Below are 24,290 nucleotides of genomic sequence, written 5' to 3' on the forward strand. Positions count from 1 at the left end.
ATTTGAGCTATATACAGTTGCATAACTAACAAATTCTTCTTTGGAAGCATCTCTCTAGTGGTAAAAAAGGAAAAGAGCCACTTAAATTAACCTGTTGTGTTCCAGGTTTGACTTATGAAGCAAAATATTTCTGGTTAATAAAACTGTCTGTATATTTTGGGGTGGATTTTTTTTTTTTGGTCCTATCTTTCTCCACCAAAATGCCAGTAGCTCCTAATCATCTTATACCACCTGGTGAGGCTGGGATGTAACTTTGGAAAATATTTTTGGTACCCCGAACTTTGCCTGGCTTTTTAATGTAGGAAGTATACCTTTGTCTTTTCAGTTGTTTAGCTTCAGCTTGTGTACTCTTTCGGTTGTCCCTGAATTTTAGACAGTTGTTTGTCTACTGTGGCATTTTTCCCTTCTTTAGGTTCCCTTCTTTTAGGTTCCTATGCACTTCAGAAGCTGTCATTATGTAGTTAGTTCTTATGCAGTGATTGGTGGTGTTATAGTATGCAGCTCATCTGTTCTTGTGTTAAGTATCTGTTTTCCTACTGAGAAGTACAGGTCTATTTTTAAGCATAAATAAGTCTGAGATGGGGGTAGCAAAACTATCTGGGTTTTGTGCTATCCCAAATAAACTGTATGACAGTAACTGGGATTCTTCCATGTTCACCGTATGAAAAAAGAGAGTTTCGCACATTCCCAGTTTACTGCAGTTGCTTGGTGTTTTGGTTAATAAGGGATGACCTAATTTAAAGTTTGGCCTAGTTGAGGGCACATAAAACACTAATTTACAAATTATATCCAAGTCTCGCATAGAAGACAAGCTACTTTCCATACCAAACTAAATTTGGCCTTCCTGTAGTCAGTTGTGATGAGTGTTACACTGCAGAGTAAAACTTCTCTTCAGTGATGTCAGATCTTAAAAACAGCCTTAAATGTGAAGTGTGTAGTTAAAACGCGTCTGTTTGCTGCACAGTTGTTGGAAATCTTTTCTGCTCGTACCCGTAACTGGTAAAGTCATGTGGGATGGTGCTGATACAGTGCTGCTACCTGCAAAGACCGAGCTGGATGGGCTGGGGGATTCTCTTCTGCGCTGACTTTTTGTCCTGCAGTCACCCCAGCCCAGCTGGTCACAACAACTGACTGCTTCACCTTAGAAGGGATCAAAGGCAGTACTGTTAAGAGAGAATATTTAATGTGAAATTAATAATAATTTGACAATAATCATAATTTGACATTAGTGAAGCATCTGCACAACCAGCTTTCCACCCAGTAAAAGGAAAGTGAAAGAATAGTGCATAGCTCCTTTTTCATCTGCCTTCTTCTAACCATGAAACTTTGTTCCTGTCCACACCATGCGAATGAGGTGCTATCTGCCCTCATGCACACACCACAACACCTGTATTTCCGTAATGTGCTGGAGCTTTCTCTAAGATAAGACTGAGGTTCAGCCCTTACTGGTTTCAATCAAGCTTATAAAACCACAAATGGACAGAAATTCTCTATTAAAACCCGATGCTAACAGTGAGGGTAGAAGGACAGGAAAAAAAAGGTATTATTGGAAATAGATTTGGGAATCCCTGAAAATTAGGTCCTTTAAAAATTAAATTATATCATTTGAAAGCTATGTAGGTGTGTTTTTTCTTTACTGTTGACATAATTCATTGTGTCAGTAGTTCCTCTTGTTCATCAGCATGTTGGTTTATCCCATTGCAAATACACTGCAGATAAATAAAGTGATGGGAGAAAGGTGAATGATGCAGATTTTATTTTTAATCTTCCTCTGTGAGTACTTTGCCATAGTGCTTTAACTGAAGTTTTTGTGATGAAATTGTGTGGTACAATGTATAAAATGAACCTTTCCAGAAAATGGGCTAATTTTTATTGTGTTTATTTAGTGTTTTTCAGCAGAAGTAGCTTATGAAATCTTAAACCTTCTAAAGGGTTTGTCTTTCTGTATCTTTATATTTAACACTATATTAAACATTTGATTCTTTCAAAAAAGGCATATGAAATTGTTTACATGACCTATGCTAGTTACTTTTGGACTACTCATAAGGTTTGTATGTGTATGTACAGTAAATGTAGTTGCAGTTTTTGCATCAATTCCTGCAGTAAATACTTGTATCTGCGTAACTTCGCTGACATGAATTCTCTTGATCTACAAGTGGTACCAGGGAGAAGCAAAACTGTGTTCATCTGTTTTCAGGGATAGATCCCTGGGATTAGTTGCAGTGCTTTCTTCCAGTTAATTATTTAACACCTTTAAACAAGACACTTAGATGTCTTCTGATATTTTCTGTAGACATCATCTTGTATAAACAGATCTTGTCAACTTATGCACGCTTTGAGTGTTTTCATCCTGGGATAAAATGTCTAGTGGGAAATTTGCAGCATGAGTCATGAACGTCTTGTCATTGTGGTCTTGTTTGTTCTTTTATCAAATATTCCATGTTTATAATATTTATCTATTTTGTTAGCATGGAGGAGTCTATGTAAAAAGAAGTGCCAAATTCAATGAAAAAGAAATGAGAGCGAAATTGCAGGCCCATGTGAAATCTGAAATTCCGGTAAGATCGTACGTTTCTTCTTTCCCCCTATTCATTTCTTTGATCTTTTTAATGGCAGAGGCTTATTTGGATAAATGAACTGTGTCTGATACCTGCAAACTACAAAATAGCAATCATGGGTTTAGTTTGTTTTTCATTTTTCCCTTTTTATTTTTAAAATAGGATATCTTCAAATAAACTGTTAGGACTTTGACTAGTCTTTTTATGAATAATTGGAACTTTTTTATCAGGGGAATCTGGACTAAATATGAGAATGTGAGTTATAGTTATGTCATAGAGCAGCCACTTTCAGTGTTCCTTATGTTTGAAGATAAGACATTTTGACTACTGTGATAATATTGTTAGAGAAGTCTTTCGGAAGTCCAGATCGTTCTTCCCAAATGTTCATTAGTCATCCCAATGATCAGTCATTTTAATGAAAGTGACAGCTTAAAATGGCATAATGTTGTCTGCTACTCCTGAAGGGGAAAAAAAAAAAATCAACTCTTGATAATTTTCTATTTGAAGAATGACTGTTAGTGCCAAGTGACTTTTCTCATGACTCCCTCTATGGTTTGTGGCTCAGTGGTTAAAATCACTGTGCCTCACTTTAATTACAGTGCATTAAAATGCTTTCTGCCTTTTTGGCTTGACACATGAAAACCAAAGCAGTAACTCTTGATGTAGAACAGCTAAGCTTTTATTTAATTTAAAATGATGTGATTAGGACTCACCATTCCATATGCCAACAGTGGCGCACCTTTTAAACGCTCAAGGTAAGGGTAAAGGAATATCTAGATTGCTTTGACCTTCATAATACTCCTCTTGTGTGTGTGCATTCAGAAAATGAATTGGCCTTTTTTGGATGACTGGTGTGTATACACACATAGGTGCAGAGCTATGGAAAGCCTTAAATCATTAAGTCGTTTCTCTTAAGACAGGAGTCAAATTAATTCAGTCTTTAATTGAAATTTAGTATGGACAGTTTTTACCGTGTTATATTTATTATTTACTTCTTAAGATGAATATAAAAGTGTCTATTTCTTACTTTAAAGTATCAGCTATGATGGCCAAAAATGCATTCTAACAACTACATTTTTGCTGTAAATTTTTGACTGACATAAAAGGTCATTTTACTGCAGAGTTCCACTTGCCCTGGGAGGCAGCTCTTTCTCTGATAAAATAGGGAATAATGTTCATTACTGTTAGCATTGGAGAAAGCAGGTCAGTTATATTTTTGGCAGCGACTATTTCCATGGCCTGTAAGGATACCTTAATTCTGTATTATTGTGTGTATGGTTGCATGTTCTTTTTGTGCCAAATTCTGTCTTCATTTGTGTGCACAAAATGGATTTTTAATTAGATTGTACCTCTGTTGCATTGCACTCTATATTTAATAAATAGTTTGAAGTTCCTGATGTCTTAAAAAATATTTCAGCTAGAGGAAAATACTAGGTCAGGACACAATATTGTTTGACCATTTTTATATATTTTAGCATTAATGTTGTATTCACCATACATTGCATCTTCATGAAGCTTTCTTAAAAGGTCTGTCACTTCTTTGGTTTGTGTGTGCCATCTGATATTTGTTTTTCCTATCAGCATACCACAGCACGTTATCTTGGGTTATGTTAGTTTGGGAAAGTCTCCATGTTTGGCAAGCTATTTAGATAACTTCTGTTACAGAAGTTTGTTGACAGTTTGTCAGCTTATAGGAAACTTAGGTGTATCCAGACATGTCTGTCTAATAATACCCATAGTCAGGAAGCCATTTCGGTTATAACAATTTTCCTTTGTGTTGCCAAGGAGAACCATTTTATCCCACATGTGACAGGTTGGCATTAGGTTGTTATTTTCTCTGTGCAAGTGCCAAAGATGTGCCAAAGTGCTCCAGGTGTCCCTGCTTGAGCAGTGGGGTTGGACTAGGTGACCTCTCTCTAGAGGTCCCTTCCAACCTCAGCCATTCTGTGATTCTGGAATTTTACTTTCTGTAAAAGGCAACATAACTCGGTAAGCAAAGGTGCAGAGTGCGAGCATGTGCTTGAAGCCATCTCCCTGCTTTTCTAGGTTAGCAGTTGCTGAATGAAGCTGTCGGAAGAGTTTTGTCTTAAGCGTGCTAAAATGCAAGTCACTAAAATCTGAGCCTTGATCTCAGTCTTTCTTCGCTAATGCTGTGAGTGGAGTTGATTTATTACTGCATTTAAATTAAATGCCTTAGGATCTTTTTGATGCCCTCATCGCTAGCCAAATGCTCTGCTGAAGTAACTGTCAGAAGTGGATGGCAGAGTGTAGCACCGTGGTAGGAGGTCGCAGTAATTTGAAGTCATGGGAGCGGGCTGAGGAAGAAGCCAAATCGCAAGTGGAACCTCTGTGACGGGTGGCCCACAGCGCAGCGGGGCCGTGTGCCCGGGACGGCACCGCGGGGCTGCGCTGAGCAGGGCCCCCTTCCAGGCCCGGCCTCGGGGCTGAGGGCGCCGCTGGGTCTTCCCAGGGAGCTCCCCCGCCGGAGCGTCACTGCCAGGAATTTCAGTGCAGTCACAGGAGCCTGTGCCCAGAAACGCGTCTAATTCTGCATCTGTTTGAACACCTGCAAATAAATGTTTCACTTTTGCTGCAATACTGTTAGTTTACTCAGCAGACTAATGCTTGTTTTAAGACAAATTGGAGTATAAGAAGGGTTTAAGCTGAAAGTGTTTAAAACTACGTTCACTGAGTGTTCTGCTTTTCATGATGGATTTCTACATCCAACTCATAGATTAAATAAGTCTAAGAGGAATTTTTGTTTTTATTTCTGGATTTTTCTTCTCTTTCCATGTCAGATGTGTGTATTCAAAACCCCTTCCTAAGCTGAGGCAAATAACCATGGGATCGTTCTGGTGGGTTTGTGCTTTGGTGGAATTTGGCCCTCTGGAGGTTCCGTGGTGCCAGAATAGCGCACGGAAACCACATCTGCTCCCGAGGGAGTTGATGCCACTTTCTCCATATACCTTGGGTCACAGTATAGAAGTGAACCAAGTGCAAGTGATGTAAAAACGGAAGTTCTCTGTTTCAAGTCTTTCAGTCAAAACATGTGGGGAGAGATGCTTAAGTTCACAAAATTGCAAGTTGTCAAAGCCCATTTACCAAGACAAATGTTTGTATTTGCTGGGGTATGAGACACAGACCATTGAGTTGTCATTTCAGGGAAGACTAAACTTTCCATAATCCACTTTATCTGAGAACAGTTTAAATATAGATACTGCAAACGCTCTTTAACCTCTAGTAACTACGGAGAGCAGAATGTGATAACTCGTGTCCTTGCTGCATTATTCATGAAGCTGCTTTGCAGTTCTGCAACTAATGTGACATTCATAAGCAATCACGATGCTTTTAAGCAGAAGATGCTTTGATGAGCGAGGCTCGTACACCTTAAACGTAGCAAGACTGAACTGCTGTGGGCTTCATTTGCAAGTAACTAATTTACTACTCTGGAGTTTCTCTTGACACTTGTGTGCTGGCTGGTGCAGTTGAGAACAGGCCTTTGCTCAGCGTGGGCAGCCGCTAGGCCTGGCTGCTCTTTGGTGCAAGGGCAGCGGAGGGCTTTCCTGCCTCTCCTTAGTGCTAGGGAAGAGCTCACCCTTCCAGCTGCCCAGAGGGGCTTGTGCCCATAGCGAGGTGGGCGGGAATCTGCGCTCAGGGTGCTTTGCTATTTACAGTTTCTCTCTGCGTACAGCTCGAGCAAAATAATCCAAATGATGAAAGCTCCGTCTGCCTGGAGCCCTCCCTGTCCCCATTAAGAAACCGAAGGCTTCTAAGGAGGCAGAACCAGAGCCTCCAGCACAAGTTGGTCTAACAAGCTCTTTGCCCCCCTAATCACCATTTAACTCTACACTCATTACTGGGCTCGTTACTGAGCCTTTCTAACTGCCAATGTTTATTTTAAGCTATGCATTTTGGTTATATCAAATCTGATTGGGAACACATTTTAATCTCCTCCCTTCTTTGGAGGGCAGAGTCGGTCACGCAATTTGAAGAACGCTTTTGTGGTGTTTTAATGTAGGCCACAAGATGATTGTGTTTCTCAAAGTAACAGTATAACAAGAGGCACTGATATACTCAGTCTCTTAGTTTTATAAAGAAAATTAAGTCTCCTGAACTGCAAATTTTTCATTTTTCTTAACTGAAAATAGTATTCTCTTTACCATGCACTTGTAGTAGAAATCTACATGCTAAGATCTGCAATTAACCCAGTACAGACAATGCTGGTGTTATTATGTGTTTTGCTTCTATGGTTCATTCACTAACAGAGTAAGTCTTGGTTATACCAAGCAAAGTGAACCAGATACCGGAAATATGAAGAGGACAGATACATTAATACAACTGCAGTAAGACTTAATCTAATTAGTTTGTTATGGAGTCACTGATAGCAGAATCGCAGGCGTCCCTGTTTGCTTTCCTCACATCACCTCTTGTATTTTGTTCAGGCTAGATCAGATGTGCTTTCCCCTTCACCCGCACCGTGTAGTCTTCAGTTACTGATCTGGGTGTTAATGCTTCTCATCCAGTTCTCCAGGATTACATCTTTTAGGCCTTAATTTGGACTGAATTGATTGAGATTTGCATTTGGCTATTTGTCAGGATGTGATAATGAAATTAATAGTAAAATTAAGCACATACCTTATTTAGTATGATTTGGAAGCTTGTAAATAGAAGTACTTTACTGTTTCCCCTGTCCCTTACCTAGGAACAGTATCCAGTAAATACAGGATATCTTTAGTCAGTAGGCATCATTTCCTGATGCCCTATGCCCCTTTTACAGAAGGGGAGCTACTTCATCCTGGGATGCTTCCAAAGCCCTGTCCTCACAGACTCGCAGAATGGCTGAGGTTGGAAGGCACCCCTGGAGATCATTTAGTCCAACCCGCTGCTCCACCAGGGACCCCTAGAGCACGTGGCACAGGGTCACATCCAGGCGGGTTTTGAAGATCTCCATAGAAGGAGACTCCACAGCCTCTCTGGACGGCCTGTTCCAGGGCCCTGTCACCCTCACAGGAAAGAAGTTCTTTCTCCCTCAGGTTTTCTCTTTATCACCTCTCCTTGCTGCATGTTTGTTGTACCTGGGCTGGAGTTCAGGGACACCTTGTGTTGCTCTGGGCCCGTTTCCTCTGCCCAAAATGTAGAACTCCCTGATCTGCCCCAAGGGCTTCCTACGCTGCCCTCCTCCCGCTCCATAAGCGCTGCCTGCCTCTGTGTTATTGCTGTTCCTTTGGCAACAGTGGGGAAATGTATGGAGTTGCTTATGGGTGAAAGCAGGTATAATTCATTTCCTTAATCCGTATATTAAGTGGGTATACACGGGAGAAATCTGCATCCAACCACTGCCGTTCTCAGTCTTTCTAGCTCTAACCAAAACCAGTTACTGTCAGAGTCCTAATCCACTCCTTCAACTTTTGGAGTTGGTCAGAGCAGCGTGTCACCATTTATCCATTACACAAGTTTTCCATTCATCCACAACACAGAAACCATCACAAAAGTGCCACTTAGCTGAACATAGGGGCCTATCCGATTTTGGTTAAAATTGGTACATCAGCTAACTGGTGATAATGAAGAATTTTATATCCTGTTTTGAGCATGAACACTGTATTTGTGTTCGCTCTGGGAATGCGCAAAGTTCTACATGGCCGATTACATGACCCTAAATGAAAGATTCTGCAAGTAAAATTGACTTTAGCTACAGCTACTCTTTCCAGACAAGTAACATGTTCCTGCGGTCCAGGAATTCATAATCCAAGTTCAGGGAAGCTTATTTAGTAATTAAAATCTTAAAGATTTATAGTTCTAGTAATCTTTTGGAAATAGTGCTTAAAGATTTAGCTTCTGCTGCCCGTGCCAGGAGATGAGAACAGCCAGGCCTGCAGGTAAGTTCGGTGACCGAATTGCACCGACGGGATGTTTTTGTCTTGGACAGAACTGTCCATATGTATAAGCAGGACATCTTTGCCTGAGGAAAATTCAGGAATGTAAATTCAGCAATGTAAATAGCCATACTAAGCAGCATAGGAGATTTATATGCACTGCATATATAAGCAGTGTGAGCAGATTTATATGCACTGCATGTAAATCAAAGACTGCTTCTTGCCAATGTGCTTTTGATTAAGAAATATTCAGATTTTGGCCAACAAACTTGTTCAGTGGTTGGAGTCTGTGGATTACAAGATTAATTAAAGTATAATTTTGTACACTTGCTTTGTATTACTCATTCAGGACAGGAGTAAGTAGCTATTGCGCTCTTTGCTGTAATCAGCTTTTCATGACAGATTATCTGCTTTGGAGAGGAAGGGATTGAAGTGTTGTTGAATGTTTCTAACTCCTGATCTCTGTACCAAGAATGATTTTCCTACCTTCTGTACTCAATTGCCACACTCAACAGTGACAATCCCTGTTGTACCCTGCAGGGCTGAGGATTCCTTCTCTAGTGACTGGGAAAAGTATCTTCATCTTGGATGACTATTTTTAAAGATCTGATTCAAGCTATGTGGTTTGAATATCAGCATGTTTAAGAATAAAAAAAAGGTGTCTGGGATTGAATATCATGCCTTTTTCAGTTAATTCTGAATATTTCAATTTAGTTGCTTAAATATCTCAACTGTGGGCTTCAGAGACAAAATGTGTGTATGACTAGGTGAAAGTGTGGATGAGCAACTGAGTCTGTCAGGCTCATGCTACAGTCTTGTTAGAGGAAAGGGGGGAAAAGAGGGGGGGGCACCTTGCCTCTTAAATGCAAATTCCTGTATTCGCTCTTTCTCACTTTCAAATATTTATTGAGACTCATTTCTGCAAAGATAGAAAAGCAATGATCTAAGCATAGCCTTTAACTGTGGATGTTAATTCATGTTCAACTCCATGCTGGTTTCTGGCAATAACTTTTTCTGCTGCAGATGAGTCCCAGTATGAAATTTGTACTGCCTAAGTAGTGCTTTGTGTAAACTTTATATGTAGAAATTTATGCAAGATTTAAAAAAAAAATGAGAAAGGAAACTTCTCTTCTGGATTAGAAGCAAACCAAAAATGGATCAAATTGATTCCTTCCGAGTGCATTATTTTATACCCAGTTATGTAGATACACATATACTTAGGCAAACACTACTTGATGATTTGAGAATCTATAAATACAATTGTAGCCAGTTAGGTAAGCAAACTTATTTACCTGCAAAATCTAACCTTGCAAAGGAATGTGACTTTGAAGTTCAATTTGTGCTAAACTATCAGTTTACATTCATAGTATGCTTAACAGCATATATATAATGAGATACATTAAAGCATCTGAGATGTAAGATAGCTGATCTAGTATAATCTTAATTCATATCATTTCTGATTATGAATGGGATTTCAGCAGTATAATGAAGGAAAAAAGGCAACATAGGTACTAAAGCAAAAACTATATAGTTTGGGTCCATGTCAAGGATAGAAGGTTGTCTCTTTAAAATCTCCTCATCACATTTAACAAAACCAGTACTGTCATTGATAAGAAAACTCCTGACTTATTTTTTGTTGTCATGTGCTGTTTACCTTCATACACCACCTAATTAATTTTCTGTCATCTGTCCCCCACAAAAAGTTATTTTGATTCCTAAACAGTAAGTTTCTTGGGGATAAGAAATTTTTAGTTAAAGTATTCTGATTTTCTTTGGACCTTTACAGCAGTAGGGGGTGTGAAATAAATACTATGGAGCTTTTAAGTAATGTTCACTTCTGTAAAAGGAATCAACTGCTTCTAAGAAATTGTGTCTGGTTTTTGTCCCATAGATGTATTTAGTGATTTTTCCAGAGGGGACTCGTTACAATCCAGAAATACCAAAAGTCATTGCAGATAGTCAATCATTTGCTGAAAAAGAAGGTAAGTAGAAAGCTTTTGAAATCATTCTTTTTGATACAGTGTTAACATATGTTATACCAAATTATTGGTTATATGATATGAAGGTGATACCACCTAAGTGGACTGTTAAGCCTGTCTATCTCATACTCGACACTTTAGAAAGTCAGTGTTATTCCTATTAATTCATCTTTTCCCCCTTTTTTTTTTTTGGCTAGAGCTAGCTTATATACAGGCATTTAGTGTTTTTTCACATTGTACAAGAGTATTAATTTTCAGTAAAATTCTCTTTAGCTTCTATCTGTATTTATCAACACTTCCTATTCCATCTGGAGATAGAAATTGCCCATGTTGGATCAGGCTCCTGAACTACCTAAAGTCACATTGCAACTGCAAATACAGTTACTGTTGTTTTAAAAGTTTACAGAGGGACTGCTTAGCCTTAAAAGTCATATTCCAGTTATTATTTACTACAGGTACTAATGTGGCATTATGGCTTTTGTTCTTCCTTCACCTTCTATTCTCACTGCTCCTTGATTGAACTTTGCTGTGGAGTTGCTTTAATGAGGATTTGCACTGTCTATATCACCTTAGATGGAATTATTTCAATTTTGGAATGGCTTGCCAAAAAACTGAGGGTCTGAATTTTTTTTTTCATATTTGTCACATCATATACGCAAAACATCTAGACTTCTCACTTCAACAATTCAATGAACATGTTTCCTGGGTTTGTTTTTTCCTGTTGACCAAAAGTGAAATAATTCCTCCTGAAGGTAAACAAAGAATAACAAATGGGTCTGGTAAATTCATTTCTGTGTCACGTTGAAATGAACTCAGAAGTCTGTGAATCAGCCTGTTGATATTGTCAGGCTAGTACGTGTATTGTTAGGTTTCGTCCAGAAGGATATCTGCTTTTCTTCTCCTTGGGAAGAATGGTATTCATGTGTGTGCGCAAGAGAGCGTCAGTCAGAGCGTATTCATCGCTTCAGTTTCCTGTCGGAAATGGAAGTCAAATGTTTCATTCAGGTTCGCGGTTCTTTGAGAGTTCAGAGCGGGCGTTTGGGACTTATTCTTTTTTCCACTCACTTCTCTTTGCAGGGAGAGAGAGGTGTTCTCTTCTTGGCATTTTATTATTATTTTAATGAATCTCTTTGTTTTACAGACCATTAAAATAGAGCAGCTGGAAGAGCAGTGCTTGCTATTTTTTCTCAGGTGCTGATGTGCTTTTGTAATTCTGAGGGGTCACTCCCTCAAATATTTGTATTGAAGTTTTTAAAAGGAAACGTTTTCTATCCTAGCTTAGAGTCTTTGCGATCCACTTTTTCACAATGTCTTTATTTTTTTTTTCTTCCTTTCACAAATATTTTGTCTCTCCAACATTTAGTAAGGGGAGAATGGAAGGTGGACCTCGTATTGGCAAGTTAATAGTAAGATTCATTCAGCAGCCTCTATTGGCAAGTTAATGGGCATAAAAGCATATTCGCTTGAATTAGTACCTCTCTCGCATAAATGTAGCAGTGAAGCAGGGGTGGCCAGCCTGAAAAACATGTGACAAAATATCCTGTCAGGCAGGAACCCCAGGGCACGTGCCATCTTCAGAAAGCTGAGATAGGAAGATCCAAGAGGAGGCGATGGCTCCCCAGGATCTCCCCACACTACCACACAGCACACAGCCGTGCTTGCTGTTTATTTCAGTGGTCTGTAAAACACAGAGGTTCATTAAAACAATAATAAAGTGCCCCAAGGCTGCTGAGAGCTTGCAGCTTCCATCCATCAGCCCCAGTGCTGCCGCGGTCCCAGCGCCGGGGCCTTCCGCACGGGAGCGGAGCTTGGGCTTCTCGCCAGGCAGCCGCGCGCGGGCCGAGCGCCGACCGCGCTGCCCTCGGAGCACGAGGGTGGTTATGTGGCTCTGCAAGGGCATCGCTGTCCAGAACATCCTCGGAGATTCCGATTTCTTACGGTTTTACAGTCAGAGGTCTGATTTAGTCTTGTCTTAGTATAACTGATACCAGAGCATTCATTAATAAATCTATCTGTCCACGATAAGCAGGGAGGATCCCAACCACCGAAAGAATTTAAAGGTGCCTGAGGTCTGCTGTGAAAGAGACGCATCTTTCTTATTATTGAAAATATTTTGTTTTATTTATTTATTTTTTCTTCTGTTAAAGGACTTGGGTTCTACGTAAGATCTTTTCCTAGCAAAAATAGATAGATAGGTTTTTTTCTTTTTTTTTTCTGAAGCACAGGTATATCAAGCATACAGAGGGGATCCAGTTTCAATATGACAAAGTTGAGCCTAATGGCTATAAGCCATGGATAAATTTATCGGGAAGGAATAGGGCTGTATGCTTTCTGATTATTTTTTTAGAAAGTTGTTTAAAAAGAAAAATGTAGAGTGAAAAATGGATTTCACGAATGGACTTGAATATTTGTCATCTCAGCCAAGTTCTAGGCTCGGTGCACTGCCCATTTTTTTTGTCAGAAGCATTGGTCTCCCTGGTTTTCCTGTTGGAGACTGGCACATGCAGGGTAGCCCTTGCTGCTGCTGCATTTGACACAGCAGAACTGGACTCTGCTTCATCTGAATGCAATTGTAAGTTCAATTGTATCAGTGGGATACAAGCCTTTACCTACCTCCAGGGATACTGATTTTTATGGTGACAAACTAAGAACAGTGTGTCGTATCTCACTCTCAGAAACCGAGAATTGTTTATTGTACATTTTACAAGTGTCAGAAAATTCCAATCTACCCACTGGGGTTTTTAACTAAAATGGAACAAGCAACATTTCAGTCTCAAAATACTTTATTTGACTGCACTGGGAGAGATACGTGTTTTGCCCCATGTCTCCTGAGTTCACCCTGTGCTTTTTGCCTTCCGACACCTGCTGTTAACTACATGGTGAGAGATCTTAGACTAGAATTTCCTTTAGTTTCCTACTCTAAAGAAGTAACTGACTAACATGACAGTTGTCTTCAAAATGTGGCAAGGTCGGTTAGTTCACTTAGATCATGGTCTAAAAATGGTCCCTGTATTTTAGATGTCTTAAAAGTGCAGTGATTCTTCCACACTGGTGAGTGGGCTGAACTGTTGAGTCTGCAGAATTACAGACTGTAGGTGGCCCATATGTTTTCATAAGGGTTTAACGTTCATCTTTTCATAATATTAAAGGGGCAATTTTCATTTATTTATACTAGACTGTACATCTTTTTAAGGCACTTTGTTGGTAGTGGACTATTTCTATAGAGTCCACAAGAATACTTTTTTTGTATCAGCTTTTAGTGTAAAATTTATGACTTTACAAAACACATACATACAGATTTCTGAATCCTTTCTAAGGATATTAGACCTGCATCCTGTAGACCTGGACCTGTTCCAAATGACCACAGATTTCTTGGGTTTAGCATATTATGAACTTTATACACATTTTAACGTCCAAATGGTAAAGATTTGAAAATAAATAATAAAATCCAACTCCTTCCTACCCCTGATGTTATTTACTTTCAAAAAGCTAAAGAGAACATGATAAAAGTTTGTTAAATTTAGCTTGGCTTGCTGCTGTTGAATGCAGACAAAACAATCTTCCCCGGTGAAAGGCACCTAATGGAATTTTATATTTATGTTTGATTTCTGACATAGGTCGTTTAATCAAGCAAATATTTCAGGTATTCATTTATTATCTTTTTTGTTTTTAGACAGAAAAGTTGCAAATGTAAATGTTTTCTAATTCAGAGTTTATCTTGAATCATGCTTTCTACTAAGATGTTTGTATGTGCAGGATATGCTTATCTCAAAATTGCTTTTACAGGTCACGTAAAAAAGTGGTATTTCAACTGAGCTAATTGAAAATGTTTCCCTTCTAGATCTTGGCATTAGTTTTAGATTGTATTTTAACCCTATCTAAAGTATTCAATGTCAAGAAATGTTTATTTGGAACTGTCTCTCAAAAATAGCTTTTGGATATCTTTTTTTTCCCGTACATTTTCATGTAAGCAAGTTTGATTTAAAAGCACACAATGAAATGCAGAGAGGAAAATGTAATTAAAAATGTGTGTGTGGAGAGAACTTGAGTAACATTTGAGATGCGCGTATTAGTGAGTGAGGAAAGGGCTTTCGCTATTAAACATTATCCTTCAGAGAAGGAGGTTTAGGAGGGTAAAAAGCTACCTTATATTCTTAAGAACTTTTTTTATTTTGGGAAAAAGGATACCAAAGTGTGATGTCTCCTGTGGTTGATGTGGGGTGGTCTTATGCTTCTTAAGGGCGTTATTTATGTTTCTTGTTCATGATAACAGCACCTTTTCTAAGAGTATACAGCTTTTTAATACTATTACTTGCCAAGCAGCTATCTCTTCAGTGGGGGGAAAAAAAGATGCAGAGTTTTATAACTTTCATTTCAGCAGCTTTCTTCTACAGCTTTGCTGGCAGAATTCTTTCAAATGTGTTCTCTTAAAGAGAGAGAGGATAAAAATGTAATATTTGTAGCTTGGGAAGAGGAATCTCCCACACAAACATCCCTGTTGAGCCTAGGGCCTGTTCTCCTGCCGTGTGTAATTTTATGTGTCTCTCTGGAGTCTGGCTCATTCCAATAAGTAATCCTTATTGAAGGAATTTCACAAGGGAAATTCCAGAAGGCTGTTAGGAAGTTAATGCTGGGTGAGCATTTGGGACAGCACAGATAACTACAGAGCTTTCAGTTTAATATTAATCCTGCAGCAATAAATAAATGTCTAATTGATACTGAATTAGGTTAATTGTTTTTCACCCCATTTTTAATTTTTATGTTAATGCCAACTAATATGGATGTATGAGTGTGGGGGGGAGACCTCTGAAACTAATATCACATCTACTTTTAGTGAGAGCATAACTCTATTAACTAAATAGGATGGTGTTAATGGAATATTTTAAGTTAGAAGTGTTTGTTGCACTGTTTGCAATTCTAAACGTGTTGTGTGTGTATGTGGAGGTAAAAATAGGACTCATGGACAATTCTGAAGCTGTAGCTGTCTTGCTTGCACGGCTCGCTCTGCAAATTTTTGGCCTAGAGGAAAGGAAGAGCAAGAGAGATCCTCTCCATAGAGTTGTACTTGGCTGTCTTGTAGTTTCATCCTGGGAAATTAAATAAGTAGTGGGGTTATTTATTTCTTATTCTTTCCAGTTCACATGAAAAACTCTGTTTTGGAGGCACTGATGATATGGGCCTTTTTAATTCCCAAGCTAAAACCTTACCTTTATTTCATTCAGTTTCATTGCACATTCTTTCTAAGGCAGTTTCTAAGGCAGACTATCTTAAATAGTCTGATAAACAGGGTGTTATTTAAAGTACCGCTGCTCTCTTTGTTTCTCAAGATTTTCATATTTAATTATTTTAATGACTTTAGAAGCCCTTGTTAGGGTTCTTTCAGACTACGTTGAGATGATACAGTATTTGATATTTTATCTCTTCTTACCACTTTAAAGTTAGCTTATAGTGAAAAACGAGGCTTTAGCATTATGAGGTAGAGTATAACCTTAGTAGACATTTAGCTAGTTTTTTTTTGGCATTTAAAGGAAAATCTCATGGCCTCAAATAGTTTGACAGAGAGTCCTAAGTTAGCACTGCACAGCAGTTGAAAACCGTTTGACCACAGTGTTCTGTGGATTGGGTACAGGCAGCTTGCCAGGGTGACTACAGCGTAACAGGCTGAGTTGAAATTGTGTTAGGCTGCTTTTAGCAAAGATCGCCAAGAAGGTGTAAGAATGCGTGGTTAATGTTTTTATAAAACATATCCTTTAAAAAGATGTGTTGAACTGCTGTTGTTGCTGCATGTCTGTCGGCACCAGAGACGCACTGAAAAATGGATTATGAACTTCATTGATCTCCACTGGAGGTGTAGCCCATTTGTCCTGAAATCTTAAGAGGGCAGCAGTAACCGGAGGAATAGGAGAGGCCCGTGCTGCTGTATTTCACTTCACTGATTTTCACTGGCCTTCTTCAGCAGCAAAGTAGGCCATGGATTTAAAGACACCCCAGCACTGAATAGCCTTTGGTACCTCAGTTAATTTGTCCAGAGAACTCAGTCCTCATTGAAGCCTGAATTTCCCCATGCCCTCTCTGCAGTAGTAGCTTGGCAAGGCAGGAATGAGAAATTTTAAGAACAAAATGAGGACGTTTGGGAATGTGGGTCAGCGAGAGGTGTTGAATGGAACGTCCACGCTCACCTCATCACTGCCACAGCACTAGAATAGGCGTGAAAATTGCTTGGGGAGTAAACATTTGGAAACATAACATGATTAGCTGTTTGATGTAATAGTTCACAAGCTAAAAAAAAAAAAGACAGAGAGAGAGAAAACAAAACAGCAAACTACCACTGTGTTATGCTTCAAAATATTTACAGGATCTATGTAACATTTTACACAGACAGTTATCACTATTGCCGGGAGAACTCTGAACAATGGCTTCAGAAAGAGTGCCAGTAAATAACCTTTTATCTCCTTGTTTCAACAGAGATCCTTAGCAAGTGCTAAGAAATTAGGATAGTGGTAATGATTTATACCATAGTTTTCAACTATAAAAATCCTAGAGCAATTTAGAAACCAATGTTACTTTACAGAGTGTGGGAGACATTTTCATAATTTTAAATCAAGGTATGCTTTACCCAAGAGAAAGGGAGAAAGGTTCAGTTCAAATTGGAACATGATGTAACATGATATATTTTTTTGTGGGTTAATTTTACAGGCTAAAATTTTTCTAAAGAAGTGCTGCATACTTTGACTTGGAAAAACCTCCACTCCATTTGTCAGGAACCACTTGCAGCAATGATTGATTCTTTAAAAGTATATTCAAGAGTATAACAGATGGAGGATAAGAAATAACCTTAATCATAGTCATTTTTTGAGAAAAATGCACATTTAACAAAAGATACTGAAATTTCTCAATTAATATACCTTTTTTTGTTCCTACTTTTAAATAAGCACGAAAGTTCTGTGTCTACATTATGTGAAGTTTGTCTTCATTTTGAGATTCATTTATATTAAAACACTAAAAGTAGAATAAAGTTTTTACCGTCAATCCCAATACATTCTTAAGCATGCTCTAGGTCGAAGCAGTCAGAGGAATCAAGGAGTGAACTACAGTTAGAAAAACTTGCAGGTTGCTGTTAAACTTGACTTTTTTTTTTTTTTTTTTGTCCTTGACATACAAATCTCTTGTGTTCTGGACAGGCAGAGAAGATTTCTGTGACTGTGTTTGTTAGTAACTAAAGAAGTTTATTATCTTGCTGCCAGGGAAATGGCAAGGGTTTTCTCCTCCCTCCCAGCTCTGTTTTGTTATCCCCTGCCTGCTCCGATGGCTGGTCCCATCTGGGATGGGGCGTTGAATCAACTCGGGGTTGGGGGGGGAGTCCAGAGCCATGCAGGGTTTAGCAGCAGGATCATGCATGCAGAAAGAGAAAAGTAGAGGGAAATGGATGCGAGGATGAAGTGTATTTTTTTCCCTTTTTGATAACAAAAAGTCATTATGACTGGTAACTCTGGCTTCTCGAGTTGAAGATGGTCTTGAGAGACCATCAAAGTAACCACATCTAAGGTCCCAGGGTGTGGCATTAGTCAGAAGGAAGCAAAAGTATAGAGAGGTAGAATTCCAAATAAACAAAGGACAAAAGTTGAAATTTCTATTAGCTTGTTTGCTTTGGAGAAATGCAGTGTCCTGTTTTAGCATGTGTAGTTGGAAACGAGTGCTGTTTTAATTTATGGGGCAGAATTTGGTGTGTTGATATGACTGGTTTGCCTGTTGGAACTACAATGCTACATGAGAATTACAAACACTCAAAGTTAACTGTTCGTACACCTTATCTACCAAACTGGTTTCTGATACCTAATTTCAGGAGACTGTTCTGTGTATTTACTATTTCTCAGTTAGTTCATCTCAGTTTGTTTTTCTCTTCAGTCAGACAGAAGCAGTAAGGAGGAACATCTCTTCGTAGATAACAAGCCACATCAAGGATTGTTTAGTTTAGGAACTTGCCTTTAATTAAATTCCAATAAAATTTCTTTCTTTCATCTTGTACATCTGCTCAATAGAAGACATGTAGTGTGCTTGCTTGCTCTTTCTCTCTTTTTAAATGCATGAAAACCTGCAGCATGTAGCCACAGATTATAAACTGAGGACTTAAATTTATTTATTTACTTACTTACTTACAGTTGGGGGTTCTGTGGTGTCTTAGCATGATGTGTCTTTTCTCTGTGAGATCCATTTTACTTTCAAAACTATTTTTTTTTGTTTCCCCTCTAGGGCTTACTGTATTAAAACATGTGCTGACACCACGTGTGAAGGCAACTCATGTAGCCATTGACACAATGAAGGATTATTTGGATGCGGTTTATGATGTGACTGTAGCGTATGAGGGTACTGTGGACCACAAAGGGCAAAGAAAAGTGGCACCATCTATGACAGGTGAGTTGATTAAACATGCTATAGCGCCATGCTTTTTCATATATAAACCAACTGTGGTTGCCTTGCTATGCTCTGAAGATAAATCAACCTTCACACCGGTGCTCTTTAAAGTTAAAATGAACCTGAGGCCATTGGAATCAGGTGCCATTTACCTTAATTTTTCTTCTAGCTTCAGGATTTGGGGTGATTTAAAACTATTTCCCCTGCATGTTATATGTACACATATGATGTAGAAATATGTCCAGTAAGGTTACAAATACTTAAAAAGCATTTTATGCACATGGTCTTCACTTGCTATAGTATTTGAAACTGATTATCATACCTTAAGAGTTTGGACTGTGTTAGTTTTACATTCCTTTCTAAACTACCCAAAATAGGTTTGGAGGTTTCTGTTGGGGGAACGTCTGGGGGAGAGCGCTTTTTGTTGCTGTTACTTTTTCTTGAGGGATCTTTTTGTCTTTATCACACTTATTTTCCCCAGGTAATTCATTTACTGGCAGCCTTACTGGAAGGCTAAATGTCATGTTTCCAGTTATAGTTGCTGCAACTCGTCTGTGTTTGTCCGTCACTGACTTTTGCCATCTAGCAGTAGGTGATACTTCTGAATCTTCTGCTGTAGTGATACCAAGAAAAAAAAATCCATAGTAGTTCCACAGAACTGTTCAATCTTTCGGACATGGGATGAGTGTTGTTTGAGGGACCTGCAGGTAAATTCCTAGTTAAGAAGTTTACTCCTCAGTTAACTCCTCACCTGGTCCTGTGTCACTGTGAGCCTGTCGCTTAATCTTTCAGCTGCTCAAAATAGCCCATAGTGCAGCAATTCACATAAATTCCTTTTAGATACTGATTATTTGGAAATCCTGATTTTTTAAAAATTTTCACTTTATTTATAAATTCTTCTGAATAGATAATCAACAGAGCTGTTAACATTATTTTAACTCAACATTTTTGTTGTCCTCTAAGTTCTTAAAATTACTTTTTTTGCATGTACTTTGATCTGTACACCAGAATCACCAGTTTGGTGATTAAGCATTGAATATGCGTTTCTATATTTTTCTTTATTTATTAGCCTCTTTGGACCTGCATTTTATAGCTTTTACAGTTTAAATATTTTTGTTGCTTTAGGTGTGGGGGTGTTTGTTTATTTTAATATCTTATGACCCTCTGCAGACTCCCTTGCAGACTGGCACCCTCCCTTTTATGCTGTCAGCCAGGCCTTTTCAACAGGCCATTCAAAACAAATGGGGTTATTTCCCCTTCCCTGTAGCATCTTATTTGGGAGTTAATTAGTCAATGGTTTCAACTATTTTCACCCCAACTCTTGACTGCCTGATGGTTAATTGAACTGTTAAAATGTCGTTACCTAATGTTATGATGGCAAATGTTCAAATTCCTTCCGAGACCTCTTCACCCATTGAGCCTTACAATTTGTATAAAGCATGGTATAATTATGTAAGCTGAAGTAACAAAGTGGATTTCCCTACTGGCTCTTTTTGTGTCCAGTGTCAAGTGCTAATGAGATGATTTGTGGTGACTGCGCCGCATGCAGCCTTCGCTCTGCCGCAGTGACTCTCTGGGAGTAACTGTCAGCTATAATGCAGCTAGTGATGCAGCATGTAGGACAGCCAGCCAGAGCACATAAATGAAATACCCATCCAAGACCTTCCAAATTATTGTGGTAGTCGCATACATTTCATGTATTATAATTTAGGTAGTTTACAGACAGTTTATAAATTGCAAAGAAGAACATATTTGTCATTCTTTAGGCCTTCCAGATGCAAAATGGAAGAAAAGCAATTTCTCTTCTAAAAGGTCAAGATAATCTCACCATTTGTTCTGCAACAGTCCAACATTTAGTCCATTCAGGAATATGATGTAAAAAGAATTGAATTAGGAATCATTATGCGTTCATGATGCATGTGATGCATCTCAGTTATAAAATGGCATTTTCATATGTGCATTTCATACCAGCATCTCATTTGTCTGTGATGAATGAGAGCTTTCTTTTGCATTCTCACCAGAACAAAATGACAGTCCAATCCTGGTAATTTTTAAAAGATAAGGTTGGCATGTCTTTTTCAATCTAGCAGCTCTGACTGGAATTTATTGCATGGAAAACAAATTTCTGATGAACACAATTTTATTTGAGGACTGCATTTCCCATAGTATAACTTTTCCCATGTGAATGAAATCTAAGTTCCATGCAGATAAAATGTGTTCTCAAGAAACACATTATCCTTACAAATCTATAAATTTCTACTCCTCCGAAGAGCTTGTGCCATTCCTGAAAAAACGCATATTTATCCAGGGATATGGTTAGCTTTTGATCACTTTACTCAATGGTAGGCAGAGCAGGTTAAAAGGAACATTTCAGTGACTGGGATTAGCCTACCACACTTTATCTGAGATAATGTGTTAATAAACTTTCACTGAAGAAAGCTTTTTTTTGTTTGTTTGTTTTTTGTTTTTATAATGAAAAAATATTTTAATTGTATTTTCAGTTCAAAATACAGAACTCTCACAGGAAAGAGGCTCTGCCTTAAAATTATTTTTTTGGTTTTGTTTTTTTCCACTCAAGTTGAAATATCGTAACAATTACATGTTCATCAGGATTAAAACAAAACAGTGCGCTAACATCTGGAAAAAGATACTCACAATCCGTTTTGCATTAGTGCTCCAAGTAGGACACAGAATGCCAGAAACATCTGTTAACATGGTACCCTTTTAAGCCCAAACAAATTGTTACAATATATCCTTGCTAATGTGTTGTACTTCTTGTTAGTGTTTATGCATTTTGGTGTTCTGTCAGCACTTCTCAACTACAAATTCCGTGGGTTATTTTGTGGGTGTTTTTGTTTTGTTTTTGTGGAAAATGTCACATTTGATTATTAATTTTAGAAAAGGATGTCGCTTCTAGTTACTGTTTCACATCCAATTGTGATGAGTAACTTTTTTTTTCCTGCCATTTATTGGTTATTCACTCCTTTTTGTTACAGCAAATTTATATCTTTGTACATTTCCCGTGGAAGCCCATCCGCGTTGCAGTTGTCCTGCACATAGCAGCCTTTCCAGAGAACCAATTTCCCATAGATTTCTCCCCTCATATTTTGTCTAAATCATTAGTGACAAAACATGATGGTTCTGCTTAGGAAGGTTTATCCTGCTAAATTGTTTTTATTTGTGACCAGTCAACTGAGATGCAAACGATTAAACCATATTAATCCATATGACTAAATTCTGAAAGAACTACTTAGAAGGGACAAGAAAAGAAAAATGATTTTGAGTGTGTCGATCATCTTTTATTACACTGTCACTGAATGAAAAGTAGAAATAAGCTTGGCAAGACACAACGAGAACCTGGTGTTTCCCCTTCAAATTAACTCCCTGAGTGTTCGCGCCAAGCCTAGTTCTCATGAGATGTGGGAAATGTTGTCATTATTGCACCTAGAAAACATTATGTTCACATTTACATCTTTATTATTCTGCCTAAAGCTTTTAACAGAACCAGATGGTATTTATCTGGATATTGTGGATGAAAGAGAGTGTGAAATAGCAGCATGTGACAATGATAAACACTGAATAAAAATATCAAGTACATATAGACTCTGTCAAAAAACTCAGAGGAATTCCTGATAATTGACTGTTGTGTATCAGTTCCAGAACAAACAGTTTGCAAGCATGAGTATGGGTGCATTTCTGAAAATCAGCACTTCACTTTGATAAGCATAATTTGAGGAGGTCAGAGTGGTTCAACTTCCCTGGGGGAGCTTAGGCTTCTCCAAATGCTTATATTTTTGTTGGGACCCAATTAGACAGTATAGTACAGAACAATTGAAAAGAAACTGGAGCAATAGAAACCAGTCTTAGCCTGGACTGTGGCCCAAATTTGATCAGATCCTTTATCTTTTAAGGTCAAAAAGAAGGTAAACACATGGTTACTGGTATATTGAAAGAATTAAAAAAAAAAAAAAAAAGTTAATAAAAAAGTTAATAACCTGATAAAGAGCAATAGGATTGTAAAACGGTAAAAGTGAGACAAATAGTTCATCATTATAAATATGATCTCATGTCTGTTGATTGTTATGTTCTTATTACATAAAAATATTGAAAACTTTAAGGCAATTAATTGAGAGCATCTGAAGAAAGGATGAAGATTAGAATTGAGTTTGAACATCAGCACTGGTGATATTTGAATCAAGTGTGGGCTGACTTCTAGAGTGTATAATAAATTACATGTTGTGGACTTGTGTTTCATGAGTTCAAGCTAACTTTAATTATCTTTTGTATTTCATGAAGTAAATTTTCTCTTTAAAAGTTGGAGGAATTTTGTTAACAACATAATTTATTCTGTCTTGCTGTTTTACTTGCATGAAAACCCTCAAAAATTAGTCTGAGCAACTTGAAAAGTTCATCTGGTAATTTGTAGATGGCTTATTTGAAGTGGCATTTTGAGCATAGTTTTGCACATGTGCATCAATATTCTTCAGATTACTATGTGGACATATTATGTAATGCAAAAGATGTCAATACTGTAACAAACATTGTATTTTTATTTGAAAATAATGACATTTCACTGAACAGCAGCATCAATGTATGGAACATACATAGACCTTGCTGTCGTCCTCTCCTTTCCCCCATTCGTTTTTTGTTTGGTTGGTTTTTTTACTTTGCTTTTTTGTTTCTTGACCTGTGCTGCAGGTACCACTGCGTCGTCCTGCAGACCCGGAGAGCAGGATGACATTCAGTAGTCGAACTGGGGACTTGCAGTGTTTTTGCTCATCTGTGGAGGCTCCCTCTGCCCTCTTCTCAGTATCCTGCCTGAGGCTTCCCTATGTCTGGGAGTGTTTTTGGAGGCGGCTGTTGCTGCTCCACAACAGAGTGGATGTTTCAGAGAATGGTCGCTGATGGCTCCAGAGTTTTAGCCACCAGCTCTGAGTTAAATATCAGGTAGTTGAGGTTTAAATCATTTCCCTCCATTTGTTCATGCTGCGGCTCAGCTGCCACCTTTCCTTCCCTGCCTGCCCAGTGTTGAGGTATTTTAGGAATTGCTCCCCACGAGCCAGCATTTGACTGCTCGGGAGAGCTTGCTCTGCTCTGAAACTGGAGACCTTGCTCTTTGCTCCCTTCTCTGGGTCATTGATGATGATGAATAAAACCAGTCTCAGCATCAGTCCCTGGAGGGCCCCAGCTGCTCTATCTTTTCCATCCTGAAAAGTGACCATTAAGTCACTGCATTTACTTCCTATCCTTAAGCAGCTTTTAGTCTATAAAAGATCATTTCCTCTAATCCCACGGCAGCTTAATTTCTCTAATAGCCTTCAGTGCAGAATCCCGTCAGAGGCTTTATGAAAATTCAAATATATCATGTCCACCAACTACCCTTTATCTGCCTGCCCCTTGACACTGCTGTCAAAATCCGGCAAATTGGTGAGACGGGATTCTTTGTTACAGAATCCCTACCAGCTCGT

The 24,290-nt window shown here is 38.5% G+C and overlaps 1 protein-coding gene across 1 annotated transcript in view; it reads left to right on the forward strand.

Moving 5' to 3' along the window:
• AGPAT5 (1-acylglycerol-3-phosphate O-acyltransferase 5) overlaps positions 1 to 24,290 on the forward strand; it is a 51,974-nt gene that overhangs the window by 20,009 nt on the left and 7,675 nt on the right. Inside the window, exons 4-6 of the mRNA XM_010228742.2 lie at positions 2,469 to 2,558; positions 10,323 to 10,413; positions 18,661 to 18,822. Of these exons, the coding sequence (XP_010227044.1) occupies positions 2,469 to 2,558; positions 10,323 to 10,413; positions 18,661 to 18,822 (343 nt within the window). The remainder of the gene's footprint in view (positions 1 to 2,468; positions 2,559 to 10,322; positions 10,414 to 18,660; positions 18,823 to 24,290) is intronic.

Source organism: Tinamus guttatus, unplaced genomic scaffold (assembly GCF_059628265.1).
Source record: "Tinamus guttatus ecotype Peru unplaced genomic scaffold, ASM5962826v1 Tinamus_guttatus_pri_ptg000383l, whole genome shotgun sequence".
Taxonomy (NCBI): domain Eukaryota; kingdom Metazoa; phylum Chordata; class Aves; order Tinamiformes; family Tinamidae; genus Tinamus; species Tinamus guttatus.